The sequence below is a fragment of the Aaosphaeria arxii genome (genome assembly GCF_010015735.1).
Source record: "Aaosphaeria arxii CBS 175.79 unplaced genomic scaffold BU24scaffold_8, whole genome shotgun sequence".
Classification (NCBI taxonomy): Eukaryota; Fungi; Ascomycota; class Dothideomycetes; order Pleosporales; genus Aaosphaeria; species Aaosphaeria arxii.
In genome coordinates this window covers 1,554,224-1,568,411 of record NW_022983481.1, presented here as the reverse complement: position 1 = coordinate 1,568,411, position 14,188 = coordinate 1,554,224, and the positions used below count along the sequence as shown (strand labels likewise).

Here is a 14,188-nt window from a genome sequence, read left to right as displayed (position 1 = left end):
AGCAGCAACACGCGCACTATCTGTCCATGTTCTTCCATCATTGTCCATCTCAGACGATTAGCCGTACATCCTCGACCTTCCAGGCACCCAAATCGATAAAATCCGAGACGCGCCCTTTCTGCACCCCCTTGCTGCTCGCTGCACATCCGGTACAGCAATAAGCAGCTCCATGCACGCTAAGCAATGATGCTCCATCCTGATTCATTCATCCCATCATCTCACGATACACGAGAGATGCAAGTTACATCTGCGACCCAGAAATGGGCCTGATGCACCGCATCCAGCCCGGCCAGACAAGGGTCGTCTGTGGTGGGATCAGCGTTTCTTATTCGGAATCGCACATCTGTCACAGGCTGTGCAACAATCATAGCCGCTGCTTCTTACTTGGGCGTAAGTTCTGCCATGATATTGTGGGAACATCATATGCACTCGAGGACTTTTCCCGATCTCGATACGGACCCAACCACTTGAAATACGTTCCGACATCAGCGACCTACACATTGATTGCCCCTAAGTGCCATCGTATCTCTAGATCATGATCAACCAATCATTAAATTTCTACCGAGTACTCCGTACTTACTTCCCGTTAGGCCACCAACAAGAGCAAAGGTAGGTAACCATCAACATCCCCGACCATCCCGTCACATCCCCAGGTGTTGACCAAATTCCCTATAACATCACCTATCCAAACATTTGCATCGCATCCTTGGGATACTTTATTAGTGCTATCAATGTCATCGGTCTTTGTTGATCAACTTTAACTCTTGCTAAGAAACGTGATGTTACGTTAGTATTTCTCTCTCTTCTATACTCCGCATACACTGTATATAAACTTTTATATATCGACTTAGAAAGTGTCATGCCTCTTTTGGGTTGAAGTATTTGGTCGTTTATGAGAATTTGTGTATCCACTGGATATTGACTTCCTATCTTCTCCAGCCCTGATCTACGCACATATCTCACAGCAACAACACCTCCCATCACCCCCTACGCCAACACCAGCCCATACCTCTCAACCACAAACCACTCCCTCAGCAAATCCCCCAGAATCCCCTCCGCTCCCTTCTTCGCCTCCTCCCCACTCCCCGCCACACACTCGATGTAAAACTTAATCTTCGGCTCTGTGCCCGATCCCCTGACCGTGAACCGCGCGCCCTCAAGCTCGCACGTGATCATCTGGGCCGTGGGGTCGATGGGCAGGTCCGGCACGTGGTCCACGGACTTCGAGTCGTATCCCGTGGTGAGGTCTCTCCAGCGGGTGATGGTGCGGGCGCCGATGGTCGTGGGGTGTGGGTTGGGGTGTGCGAGGGCGCGTATGTCTGCGAAGACGGTTGCGGTGGTGGCGGGGGAGGGGGAGATGAGGTAAGTGTTTGCGTCTTCGAAGTATCCGATGTGGGAGTATAGTTGTTGGAGTTTGGTGTATGGGGTCAGGGACTGGGTTGCCCAGTGAGAGACGGCGGTCAGGAAGACTGCGGCGGCGGAGATGGAGTCTTTGTCGTGTACGACGGATGGGATCATGTAGCCCAGGGCTTCTTCGAAGGCGAAGTCCACGTCGTAGCCTTGGGATTCGAGGTCGAGTGCGATGTTGCCGAGCCATTTGAAGCCGGTGAGGGTCTCGGTGAAGTGGAAGCCTTCCTTTTTGGCGAGGGCGTGCAGCATTTGGGAGCTCACGGTTGATGCTAGCATGGCGAGTTTGTCTCGAGGCTTTGAGGTCGGGTAGCGTTCGAAGAGGTACGATGCTAGTAGGATGCCCAGTTGGTTTCCGGTCAGGATGTGCCACTTTCCGGAGACTTTCTCGGCAGCTGCCAATCGGTCTGCGTCTGGGTCGCTGGCGATTATGAGGGCGACTGAGTTTGCATCTGCCGTCTTAATCGCGAGGTCCAGTGCGCCTTTCTCCTCTGGATTGGGGAACTTGACGGTGGGGAAGTCTGGGTCTGGTTTTGCTTGTTCTTCTACAACTATCATTCGGTCGGCAAGGCCTAGCTCCGCCATTGCTAGAGCCATGGGCAGTAGTCCGACTCCGTGCATTGGTGTGTATACGAATTTGAAGCTGGATTCCGGCTCCGGTACGTTAACATGCTCTGGCCTCGCGGCTCTGCGGACGGCAAGGAAATAGTTATCGCGGACCAGGCCTAAGGCACCTTCGACCAACAGGTGGCCTTCATCTACGATGGACGTATCCCAGCTAATGGGCTTGAGGTTCTGTTGGATGGCATTTGCGATTCCAGTATCATGGGGAGGAATGATTTGACATCCGTTCGACCAGTACACTTTGTAACCATTGTCCCGTGCCGGATTATGGCTTGCTGTAATCATAATACCTCCCGCAGCACTGAGCTCTCCGACACCAAAGGGGACAAGCGGGGTGTGAACCGGCGTCTCATACCACCAAACCTTGATGCCTTTGGTGACGAAAGCTGCGGCAGCCAGTTTGGCGAATTTCTCGGAATTGTGTCGTGCATCGCGGCCAATGACGATACCGCGGCTCTTGACGTTCTCCTCGGTCTCCAGTAGATACGCGGCCAGTCCCTGGGATGCCTGGATGACGGTTAATGAATTCATGCATGCGAAGCCAGCCTGCATGGGTCCACGCAGCCCCGCGGTACCGAATGCAATCCGTGTGCGAAGACGTCTCTCCAGCTCATCGTTGTTGCCTTGCACCAGTAGTTTGTATATCTCGTCTGTGGTCTCTTTGTCTTTGTCTAGCTCCAGCCATTCCTCCGCGAGCTTCTTGATGTCTTTGGCCATGATTCTTGGGTAACAAAATTATGCTTTCTTGAAATCCTAGGGTGGCTTTTGCTGGCTGTTTGGTTTAGTACTCCACGTACTTGGCCTGTATGGTGATGGTGGTTCGATCGAAGCTGTTATGGAGCTGCAGACTGATCTAATCGATGACACATGTGATTCTCGGCCGATCGTTCCCTGAGTATGTAATGGACGTTTTCCCACTCCGGATCTGTTTAGTTGACCACGAAAGAGAATTAGATTTGGTTAGGTAACCAATCTTGGGATCCAACAATAATTTTAGATGTTGCTAAGTCATGAGAGAATGAACAAATTCCAGGTGGCATTAATGTGTTTATCGTAGAACTTTCCAAGAACCCCACCAGAGCAATCCAGTCCAGCCCCACGGCCCAGGACCCCAAAAAGGAAAGGAGAAGAGCGCACAGATGCAGGGGGAGGCAACGCAACGCAACCGCCACTTGAACGTTTGGCCAATGGAATGTTCCCCCTCGTCCCATGTTTCGAATTGTCCAAGCTCTCTCCACGAACATATTCCCATTTACCTCGACACCGACTTTGTCCATCTTGTTGCACCTCTCTCTCACTCACACTCACAGCATTGTTTATATTAAATTTTGCGGACTGATACTGGCACTGTATTCTCGCCAGATTCTATGAGTTTGAGCATTATCCAGTAACGACCAGGAGGGAATTTACCGGTGATCTCCGCCTATTCACTCGTTGGTCAATTCGACCCAGCCCTCACATCACAACATGTCTGCCATGGAGAAACAGGCACAACGCAAGAATAGGGTGCTCAGCAGGCGGGAGATCGAGGGACTCATAGCCAGTGGGCGCTCAATCGTCATAGTGGACAATAAGGTCTTGAAGGTCGACTCATGGCTGCCTTATCATCCAGGCGGTGATAAAGCCATTCAACACATGATAGGTCGGGATGCCACCGACGAAGTCCAAAGGTATGCCTCCTGCCCTGAAATTGTCTACGTTGAATGTAATCTAACATCAATTCCATAGATTCCACTCTCAGCAAACCCTCGAGCTCACCAATCGCTATCAAATCGGACGCATCGAAGGCGCATGGATCAATTTCCTTCCCCCTTTACAAGGAGGAAAATTCAGGACTGCGGAGGAACTTGAAAATATCAGCGAGGAAGAATACATTGAGTCATTATCCGACAATGATACCGGGAGCTCAGGGACGTCCGCTGGCCCAAGCCCAATATTCGAACCGGCGGATCGAACCTCTTCCTCGATTCGAAAGCGTACCAATGGCGACATCCCTCGATCACCGTCCGCGTCCTCTGTGTCCTCGGTTGAGCTGGACGACCTCAAACGTGTACCGAAGATGTCGGTCCTAGATGCGCGGACTCAACAAGAGATCGACCTCGACAAATCCAAATATCCATCTCTGGATCCCAAAACCCAAGCAAACATCATCCAGAAATACCGCGAACTAGAAGACAGAATTCAGGCAGAAGGTCTTTACCAGTGTCGTTATTCGTCTTATGGCATCGAGTGCATTCGTTACGCATTTTATATTGGCATGTTCGCTTTTCTCCTCAAGTCAGGCTGGTACCTGTCAAGCGCTTTCTTCCTAGGCACACTGTGGCATCAGCTATCCTTCACTGTCCATGATGCTGGCCATATGGGTATTACTCACGACTTTCAGACCGACACTACGATTGGCATGGTTGTGGCCAGCTACATCGGTGGTCTGAGTGTCTGCTGGTGGAAGTACAACCATAACGTCCACCATCTCGTTACGAATTCACCAGAACACGACCCAGATATTGAACACATGCCTTTCTTCGCCATTACGCATAGATTTTTCGAGAACCTCTTCTCTACCTATTACGAAAGAGTGATGGAATACGACGCATTTGCAAAATTCATGTTGCGATATCAGGATACTTTATTTTACTTCATCATGTGCTTGGGCCGTTTCAATCTCTACCGACTGAGCTGGCTATATCTGCTTACTGGCCAAGGCCCGCGTAAGGGACCGGCGTGGTGGCACCGCTACTTTGAAATGGCGGGATTGGTGTTTTTCTGGACCTGGTACGGATATGGCTTGGTCTACAAGACGATACCTGGAGGGTGGAACAAGTTCTTTTTCGTCTTGATCAGCCATGTGGTTACGACGCCGTTGCATGTTCAGATTACATTGAGCCATTTCGCTATGAGCACTGCTGATCTCGGCACCGCCGAATCTTTCCCCCAGAAGATGCTTCGCACGACCATGGACGTAGACTGCCCACAGTGGCTCGACTTCTTCCATGGTGGACTTCAGTTCCAAGCGATCCATCATCTCTTCCCCCGGATTCCACGTCACAACCTACGACGCACACAGAAGCTCGTTCAAGAGTTCTGTAATGAGGTAGACATCCCATATGCGCTGTTCGGTTTCATTGATGGCAACAAGACTGTCATTGGAAAATTGACAGACGTAACTCGCCAGGCCGCTATACTCGCGGAGTGCCAGCGGACTATGGCAGACGGAGATTTCGGGGTTCATTGATCGGTGGTCGCGGACAATGCATGCAGGTCGATCAGCTCAGCTGCCTCAGCTGTTCTACAGTATCAGCTATGTCATATTTCTAATGTGTAACTTTCTGATTGCCTGTATGTATACCAGCGGCAAAAGGAACTATTAAGTCACTTCCTTCTTTGCGCCTGGTGCTGAAGGCAAGCGTATGTTTCATCAGCACCAGCATCAGCACCAGCATCAGCACCACTAGCTGTGGCTGGGAACTATGGAAACATGATCTTGTGCTACACGACAAGTAAGCACGTGCTGTCTCATGAACGTGAACGCCACAAGCCACTGCTGAGAGACAGCCGCAAGTGATTTGCCCTAAATGATAGGATGCTGTATGTGATGCATCAAGCAAATGAATATGCGCTAGGAAGACCACGGTGCATGGTATGCCGCCTGCGGAGATTCAAGTGCAATCAAAACATCGCTGGCAGGATATAAATGGTTGGGATGGGATTGCTTGTACGAGTAGTTTTTGGCTGTGAACGGCCTGGATGTCCGACCATGAGCGTTCAGGTTGTTGGATAGCAACGGGGTCCGAGATAGGGATAGCGCCACTTGGCTAATGCAGGGAGTTTTGGCCAGTTGGTTGGCCTGCGTGAAATAAGACGACCTTTTATTATGCGAAACGGGACAAGGGACGGGGGAAGGGGGCACGGGTCTTTTCATCAGCCATTCACCCTGTAAACAGCACCTTGGACTTTCTTTTGATCATATATCAAGTCTTCAAACAAGACGCTGAACGAAATATATTTCACACGGTCGTTGATAGTGCTCCTCGTACGCAACTACATATATCTAGATCTCCCGCCAAGCACCGCTACGAGATCAACCAACGCGGGGAGGCACTGTTCAGCAACTACACGCACACCAACACCTTTTACACCTAACCTACACCTACCTACCTACCTACACAATTACCGAGCCTTTCTATATTTGGACTGATACAATCATTCCCAAACCCACTTTCATCTTACCGCAACGACTGCTTATTTCCCCCAAGCTCGTCCACATCTCGACTACAGGTACGATTTGATCTCTCCTCCCACGAAGAACAAAGAAGCACAAAGACACCATGTCGTCGACACCAGCACGAAAACCGCCAGCAGGCAGCACGGGTCGTGATTCCAGCACCAAATCCTCAGCTTCCCCTGGCGCTGCAAACCGCACACCGTCACGCGCATCAACCCCGACTTCAAATGGCACAAATGGCGTTCAGAGGACACGGTCGGTCAGGTCGGGCGTGACTGGCACACCTGTGTCGGCGCGGGCATCCGTTCGGAAGCCTGGAGCCTCTTCCAACCTCAGCACGAAGGCGTCGCAGGACGACGCAAACGACGAGGAGGCCAAGGAGGAGGCTGCCGCATACCTTCAGGACCTGAAGGAGCGTCTCCAAAAGGCGGAGAGCGAGGCCGATGAGCGCCAGAAGCAAGTCGAGGTTCTCAACGCCCGGCTGGACGACGCGATCAAGGAGCAGGCGAAGCTGGAGGAGCGTGCCCACGAGGAGGAAGAGAAGGTCGAGGGACTGGAAAACGAGAAGAGGGAGCTTACCCGTCAACACCGCGAGCTCGAGGGCATCTACGAGGCCGAACGGGCACAGACAATGAAAGAAAAGGAGTCGACGCAGACGAAGGAGGACGAGCTCCATGAGACGATCCAGCGCCTGAAGGAGGCCATGGCAATGAAGAACACCTCGAACAGTGACAGTGAGGAAGGTCTCTCACGAACATGTAAGTATGACCTGCGCGTGGCGAGTCTCATAGTAGCACATTGAGACAAATGCTAATTTCCTGCAGCGAGCTTCCGCAACAGACCCTCTCGCAACAACTCATCACAGAACCTCGAGACCTCCGGTTCATTCGCACCCCCTTCGTCGGTCCAGCGTAGCAATTCTCGCAACAATTCTAAGCTTATCCACCAAAAGGACAAGATCATCGAAGGTCTGCGCCTCGAGCTGGCCGAGAACCAGATCAAGCTGGTGGAACTGGAGAATGCTGGAGGTGGCCGCTTGCGGGAACTCGAAAAGCAACTGCTCGAGACGCGCATGACGAACGCTCGTCTCATGGAGGATAACGAAAGCTTCCAGCTCCTTCTCAGCGAGAAGACTCTCAACGGAGACTTGAGCCGAGGCGACTTCTTGCGTTCCGCTGCCACTGAGGAGCGAGCGCCGCTGTCTCCTGGTGGCCCATCTACCAGCCTTGCCGATGAGCTAGAGTCCGCCGAGGGCGCCGAAGGGGAACTCGTTCGTCGCTTGGAAGGCGAGGTTAACAGCCTCAAGGACCAGAACAAGGCTCTTACGCTATACATCAACAAGATCATCGGCCGTCTTCTGACTCACCAGGGCTTCGAGTCTGTCCTAGGCAACGACGATGATGGCACCGGCGGGGCTCCTGCTCTCAACACAGACAAGGAGCTCCCACCTCCCCCGAGGGAGAACGACCAGCCACAGTCGGGCTTCCTCCAGCGCGCAAAGTCAGTTGCCATGGGTGGAGGCCGCCCTAAGCCACGACCCATCAGCTACGCACCCAGCAGTAACGTCACCGAGGACCCAAATACAGCCCCGAGCATCCCGCTCGGAAGGTCGAACTCTTCTCGTGCACCTAGCGGTAGCTACACCCATCGTCGCTCTGCATCTGAGCTGGGCAGTCAGCAAGGCGCCGCGAGCTTCGTCAACAACATGGTCCGCAACCCATCTCCAGGTGTGCTCCCGAGCCCTACAAGCCCCGGGCTAGTCTCCCCACGCAACTCCTTCTTCGGCCTCCCTATCAACAGTGGCAGCAACCCAGCCTCCCGCGTTCCATCCAGCGGAGCCCCGATCCACGAAGAAAGGGAAGATGCCGCTTCCACCACAACCACTGGCACCAGCAACACAGAGAGCGGCAGCGGTCATGTCGATACCCCTAGCCCACCTCGCCGCGTCGACACAGCACCCAGCGGCGGCGTCATGACTGGAAAGCAGATGCGCCCTCTACGCCTCGTGCAGAACGAGAAAGAAGCCTCTCAGCAACGCAAAGCCGCGAACCGGGCCTCCTGGATCTCAGGCTGGTTCGGCGGAGGCGAGCAACAGAGGAACGATGGCGCGCCTCCGCAATAGCGGCAGATCTCATCCACCAATCTTTTTTTCATCTTGCTCCATTCAACATATAGTACCTTCATGAACGATCTCTGGATTATATAATGCCTGCTACTTCCTTTTGGTACAATTTCTGACATGGGTATATGATAATGACGGACGGCCCCGGGGCCAGGGGTGTGTATGTGAACATGAGATTCCTTCTCTTCCTCACCATAGGGAACGGGGCGACAAACGCAATGGGTTGGTTGTATAGGGGTGTTGTTTATAGTCACACAATGGGCAAGCAAAGTTGTTTTTCTTTTTCGGAAACGAACAAATCCTTATGAGTGGGCGGTCCATTGGGGAGAACAAGAAAGGGGGGTTTCGTGTCCGTGTGGTTTTCTATATCTTTTGTCGAACTTGCAAAACGCCCTCTTCTTGTACATCGGATACCCCCTCCCCATTCATTCGTTCTTTATGACATACAGTACATACATGTAGACGCTAGAGGTGTATCGTGCGTGTGTAGGTTTAGGTTTAGGTATAGGTGTATTCGATTCTTGCGTTCGTCGATATATATTCGTTCAGTGTTCGTTCAGTGTTCGTTCAGTGTATGTTCGTGAAGAGTCATCCAAGGCGACAGCCAGGGCACACTGTATGGATCCAGATACGCAAAGATGGCTTCTCTTCCATCTGCGTCGCTCCCCCTTCCCCCTCTTACACTGCCGTCGTCGCCCCGTCACCCTCACTCCTCCTCATCCTCATCTTCCTAATCCTACTCGACCTCCTCTTCACCCCCCTCTTCCCATCCTCCAACCCCCTATCATCACCCACATCCTCCTCCCCCTCCCCCTTCTCCCGAAACATCTCCCCCCGACACCACACACACCTTCCACCCCTCCGATGCCTCCTCTCCATCCTCGTCGGACACGCGACGTCCCCAGCGGCCGCGAGCTTGCACCGCGTGTGTACGATGTCGAGGGTCCAGGTGCAGGATTTGCAGTGTGTGAGCGTGGCGTGACACATGGTTTCTTTTCTTCTCTTTCTCCTTTTCTTCTTTGGTGCTGTGGGTTCGACTTTGGAGGGCTTGACAGCGGCGGGATTTGGGATTTGGGAAGGTGGAGGGACATGATGGCTGCTATGGGGATTCAGGGATTAGTTATAGGGATGTGTGTATGTGTTTGTTTGTTAGATACTGGATGTATGATAAAGGATGGTGTGTAGTTGTAGATGCGGAGTGAATGGCGCTGGTTTGTGTGGTTAGTTCGGCCATTGTTAGGGGGTGGGCGGGTTTGCCTGCTGAGGAAAGAGGGATTGTGGGTTGGATTTGGGACAAGAAGCGTGCGTGTATGTGAGACAAGGAGAGGATGTTTGGATTGATATGTAATGTGATGTGCTTGGCTTGTCTCTGAAAGGATGCTTGTATGTATGTCTGTATGTACGTGTACATATGTTTGAGTGCGCCATCTAAGGGGGCGAATCGGCTTTGAACGATGGCAATTGTCACAATCTTTCTGTGTCTGCTGTATCTGTCGTGCGTGTCTGGGAGGCTATTTGTTAATTCTCGTTCAGGGAAGACATGCATGATGAGCAACCTTGAATCTTTGACGTCCACCTCTCCGTACTCACACTGAGCATAATGGATATGTGGGGACAGTCAACCTCCTCCGACCAATCAGGCCCACCGCAATTCGGGACAATTTGCTGACTCCCCCAGGTGTATCAAGGGCCGAACAACCTCGGCTTCTTCCCCCAAAAGCACGGACAATCGCCGCACCCTCTCGTCATCCTCAGTTAACTATAGGAAACTTAGGTCGTTCGAGCAGGTAACTTGGTACGCAGAAAGTTAAAGTAACTACAGTAGTTAGATGCAGCGAGTCGACCGGCTTTCCTCCCATCATCCCCAGGTTTCTTAGTAGCCCTTTATTTATCCCCCCCCCCAGATCCCCACTCCGTCTGTTCTCCTCGTTCAATTCAATCACCTACTTCATATAACCAACATAACCTAACTTCCACGCTTCCTCGGGTGCTACCTACCTCCCTCCCAACCTTCTCCACCTCCTCCACCTCCACCAAACAAACACACCAAAGAAACCACCCAAGCCAAAATGTCAGAATCCTTCACGGCAAAGCAAGTCTCCGAGCACAACACCGTCGACAACGGCCTGTACATCATCATCGACAGCGGCGTGTACGCGCTCAAGGACTTCGTCGACGAGCACCCGGGCGGCGCCAAGATCCTCAAAAGGGTCGGGGGCAAGGACGCTAGCAAGCAGTTCTGGAAGGTAAGTTTTGACGTTTTGACGTTTCTCCGTCCCTACTTTGGATTGGAAATGAATGCTAATGTGGTGGGGATAGTATCATAATGAGAGCGTGTTGAAGAAGTACGGCCCTAAGCTTAAGGTCGGGGATGTTAAGGAGGAGGCGAAGCTGTAGATTGGGATATCACTTTCTCTCCGTCCCACCGTGTTCCATCCTAGACCTGTTCCCGATAGACAGGGTCGCATACATCGAGTCGAAACGGGATTGATAAGAGTTGTGTACGGGATTTCTACGGATCTGACGGCGATGTCATACGGTTCATTCCTGAGATACTCGCATCGATCGTAGGGAGCGGTGACTTCATACGTGGGTGTACATGTTGCAAGTCTAGAAGGATGACGGCGAAAGGCACGCGACTCCGCGACGGTCGACGTGGGGGAATGACGTACGATGGAATGCAAATATTCCCATGTCTTTTCTTTTGGCATTTTAGCAGTTCGTATCTTATCATTCACAGTATATACTTTTCTGATTCCGTCCCCTTTTGTATGATGGGGATAGATCGATTTGGAAATGAAGACAAAGATTTTTAAACGAAAGTTCTGCATATCAAGCATGGTGATGGTGAAGACAACGGGGAATATTAATGTATATAATGTATTTTCTGTGGTGGAAAGGTTCCTAAAATGCTATGGTATAATGCTTGCGTCTCCTGAGTATTCATCAATATCGGCCGTTCTTCCATTATGTCTAAAACAATGCATGTTCGCCTCTTTCCCTTATGCAGACTATCCGTTCATACTCCTCTCCTCATGGAGTGATGTGAAAAAGGAAAAAAGGTGATTAAAATCGATGATGAAGAAAGAGAACGAAAAAGGATTAAATCGATATGCATACGCGCGCGCTCGTGGGTATCGAATGGTTGAAGGAAATATAACGCCGGGCTCTCCTTTCGCAATGCAAAGATAAAATGCAACACACAACTCTTCTTTTTTTTAGACACTAAGTCTCTCGTCCGCCTTACTAGTAGGCTCTCGCTTTCTTCGGTCTTTACTGTCTGTCATTTCAGAAGAGACAACCCCATTTCTTTTGTTTCTGGGCTTTCGATTTTGGAGGGACTTCTAGTCCCTGACCTTTCGTGGCCTTGTGCTTCTCGTTCGATACTTCTTCCTCCTCGTCATCCAGACTGAGTCGGTACCTTCGGACAGAGCCTGCGTCAGACTTGTCATTGTCGTGGAATTTCGGTGGCGGCGGGCCGGATACGCATCGTGGCAGTACTCTCCTAACAAAACCCCTGAACCCGCTGTTTGCCTTGTCGATCTTTTCATACTCACGTCTTCGGGTGGTTGGAGACATCCAGTCCATCGTGTCGGCCTTTTGCACAGTGACAAAGGTCTCTCCACTTTGTTTGGTCAGGTCTGGGCTCGCGACTGTACAGATATCGTCCGGGCTTGCTTGTCGCTCACGCGTTGTTCCGTTGTGGATGGAATATGTTGGTACGTGGTTCGCGACGACACTTCCATCTTCGTTCAAGGTCTGGGTTCCAGCTAGTTGGTTGGTTTGGTATGATGGATTCTGAAACATAGTATAACTGCGGAAATGTAGTGCGAGCACATCGTCTACTTCGCGGCCGGCGGGGTTGATAGACTGCGTGCTTTTGATCCGGTAGTGTCGACTTGGCCGGGAGGGGTCGACTAAGGTGCATGACGTCCGGCGAGATGAAGGCATAGATCCGTAACCGCGGCTTCGTGACTTTGCAGAGTTCTCAGAGGAGGAGGCGAGTGATTTCCGACGAGAAGATGGGGAGGTCTGTGGCTGTTCGCTGGGGCACTTCTCTGATTTTGGCCGTCTGCTTCGCCCGTCCACGGAAGTATTAGAAGCATGGTTTACGGCTTTCGACGACTTGCTCCTGGTCTTTGAATGACTGGTGGGTGATGTATGACTCCGGTGAATGGAAGATCGATCCATGTTGAGCCCCTTCAAGCTGTAGGACTCATCAAATCCACTGTCTACGCGACCCATTTTGACAGTGAGATAGTGACGTAGCAGGGAGGAAATATAAGAATTCAAACTGTATCAGTATTACAGTCTGGTTCCGGAGGCGTGTCTGAACTTTGGATGTCAGAAGACACTGATTGGTTGAATGGTCGACGATGAATGGGGAGATATCCTGCGTGAAGAAGGGAAGTCGAGAACGCTGTTTGCTGAATTCGCAATTCAACTGGCCATAGTCACTGTTATGACTGTCTGAGTTTGTGACGAAGGGAGAGAGAAAAGTTGAGTTTGTCCACAAGACGGCCGATGAATGCGAAGAGAAGTTGCACTAGTTGCGCGTTGCCAGACGCACAGAAGGGATTGACAATGCAAGAATTTTGCGTACGAACTAAAGTGAAGGTTATGAATGCAACTGATTGAGACGGCGACGTGCTAAAGTGTAGATCATTACAGACAGAGTATGCCTGCTGGCCTAGACAGTGGGGGGCAAACTGCACAAGACTGCACGATCGAGAGAGACGCGGGCGGGTTGGTGGGTTTAAGCAGCGTCAAGCGTGTAGTTCACCGCCTCAGGCAATAATAGGAACTTGGACGGTGGGCTTTCCTCGGGGCATGAAATTTGAACTAAAGTTCGGAACTGCAAATGGGGTACGAGGGTGGAGCAACTTGCGGTACAGTAAAGGGGATGCACGACGGTGGATATCTACCTAGGTAGGCGTGCGTGCGCGGGCGGCAGTGAGCATTTGAGCGACGTGAATAGAATTATATCAATAGTCCCTGACGTCGCACAGGAGGACAGAGGGATGATGTCGTTGCTCTTCACATGTCAGATAAGGGTGCATCGCCCTCTTGGATCCCATTCTCATTGGGATGGGGGCTGTCTGGCATGCGCATTGCTCAGGCTTCTTGTGAGCTCCCTGTGACGAGCGATTCAGAGCAAAGAAGGGCGCAGGCATGTCGTTTGATTCGAGTGAGGGTTGCAGCCTCGTCTTTCGGCTGGCCACACCGCCCGCATGGCCCAGGCCATTGATCAAATCAAATCGCCTACCGACTTCGGCTTAGGAGTCACCTGTACAGACGCCGGGCATGCCCAAGCGCAACTCCCAAGCCTCCCAATGCTCAAGCCTCAAGGGTCTCGCATCGTGAACACCGTCGCGAGGGGCCTTGTTCGAATGGACAAAACGCCACACACGGCATGGGTCTTGGTCTCTGGAGAGAGGTTCTCAGAGAGGAAGCTGTCCAGCAACGCCACGGTTGGTTGGAAACTCAGAAGCAGCACGGCGTGGCATGCGATTACTGTACACTCCGTACAGAGCCCATGGGTGATCAATAGCAAACAGGCACAGGGATCTGTAAAGACAAGCGGAGACCTGAGTAAAAAATTGTGAAGACCGTGGTCGAACAACGCAGAATGGCGATCTCTCCAGCGACTGAGCAGGGCTGTTGAGGGTGAAGCGGGATGATGCGTGCCAGTAACGGAGAGTTGAGCCTAGTTGGTTGGATCACGAAACAAACAAGAGGGATTAGTGGTCAACAGCGGTGGATCGTGGTGATGAGTGTGTGGATGGTCCATGGATGAATGACAGTATGCCGGT

The 14,188-nt window shown here is 51.8% G+C and overlaps 6 protein-coding genes across 6 annotated transcripts; 3 read left to right on the top strand and 3 right to left on the bottom strand.

Annotated features, from left to right (window-relative positions):
- Positions 1-574: 574 nt before the first annotated feature.
- On the bottom strand, positions 575-2,884 carry BU24DRAFT_275345 (uncharacterized protein). The gene has a single exon (XM_033522634.1). It carries the CDS (start codon positions 2,746-2,748, stop codon positions 988-990), a length of 1,761 nt encoding a protein of 586 aa, XP_033380696.1. The 5' UTR covers positions 2,749-2,884; the 3' UTR covers positions 575-987.
- Positions 2,865-3,403, bottom strand: BU24DRAFT_275299 (uncharacterized protein). The gene has a single exon (XM_033522632.1). The coding sequence runs from the start codon at positions 3,306-3,308 to the stop codon at positions 2,982-2,984; it is 327 nt and encodes a 108-aa protein (XP_033380695.1). The 5' UTR covers positions 3,309-3,403; the 3' UTR covers positions 2,865-2,981.
- Positions 3,392-5,455, top strand: BU24DRAFT_275347 (fatty acid desaturas-like protein). The gene is made up of 2 exons (XM_033522635.1): positions 3,392-3,701; positions 3,760-5,455. The coding sequence occupies exons 1-2, from the start codon at positions 3,499-3,501 to the stop codon at positions 5,261-5,263; spliced, it is 1,707 nt and encodes a 568-aa protein (XP_033380694.1). The 5' UTR covers positions 3,392-3,498; the 3' UTR covers positions 5,264-5,455.
- Positions 5,456-6,153: 698 nt separating this feature from the next.
- On the top strand, positions 6,154-8,662 carry BU24DRAFT_275311 (uncharacterized protein). Its single transcript, XM_033522633.1, has 2 exons — positions 6,154-7,011; positions 7,078-8,662. The coding sequence occupies exons 1-2, from the start codon at positions 6,357-6,359 to the stop codon at positions 8,373-8,375; spliced, it is 1,953 nt and encodes a 650-aa protein (XP_033380693.1). The 5' UTR covers positions 6,154-6,356; the 3' UTR covers positions 8,376-8,662.
- Positions 8,663-10,444: 1,782 nt separating this feature from the next.
- BU24DRAFT_352713 (cytochrome b5) lies at positions 10,445-10,772 on the top strand (the record flags this gene model as incomplete). The annotated part of the gene is made up of 2 exons (XM_033523746.1): positions 10,445-10,621; positions 10,695-10,772. 2 exons carry the CDS (start codon positions 10,445-10,447, stop codon positions 10,770-10,772), a joined length of 255 nt encoding a protein of 84 aa, XP_033380692.1.
- Positions 10,773-11,439: 667 nt separating this feature from the next.
- BU24DRAFT_275279 (uncharacterized protein) lies at positions 11,440-13,113 on the bottom strand. The gene has a single exon (XM_033522631.1). It carries the CDS (start codon positions 12,618-12,620, stop codon positions 11,664-11,666), a length of 957 nt encoding a protein of 318 aa, XP_033380691.1. The 5' UTR covers positions 12,621-13,113; the 3' UTR covers positions 11,440-11,663.
- Positions 13,114-14,188: the final 1,075 nt, after the last annotated feature.

Excerpts from the sequence above, each read along its gene's own strand:
- BU24DRAFT_275345 (XM_033522634.1), bottom strand. The coding sequence starts at position 2,748 with ATGGCCAAAGACATCAAGAAGCTCGCGGAGGAATGGCTGGAGCTAGAC.
- BU24DRAFT_275299 (XM_033522632.1), bottom strand. The coding sequence starts at position 3,308 with ATGGACAAAGTCGGTGTCGAGGTAAATGGGAATATGTTCGTGGAGAGA.
- BU24DRAFT_275347 (XM_033522635.1), top strand. The coding sequence starts at position 3,499 with ATGTCTGCCATGGAGAAACAGGCACAACGCAAGAATAGGGTGCTCAGC. Across the intron at positions 3,702-3,759 it reads GCCACCGACGAAGTCCAAAG|ATTCCACTCTCAGCAAACCC; the intron begins GTATGCCTCCTG and ends TCAATTCCATAG.
- BU24DRAFT_275311 (XM_033522633.1), top strand. The coding sequence starts at position 6,357 with ATGTCGTCGACACCAGCACGAAAACCGCCAGCAGGCAGCACGGGTCGT. Across the intron at positions 7,012-7,077 it reads GGAAGGTCTCTCACGAACAT|CGAGCTTCCGCAACAGACCC; the intron begins GTAAGTATGACC and ends AATTTCCTGCAG.
- BU24DRAFT_275279 (XM_033522631.1), bottom strand. The coding sequence starts at position 12,620 with ATGGGTCGCGTAGACAGTGGATTTGATGAGTCCTACAGCTTGAAGGGG.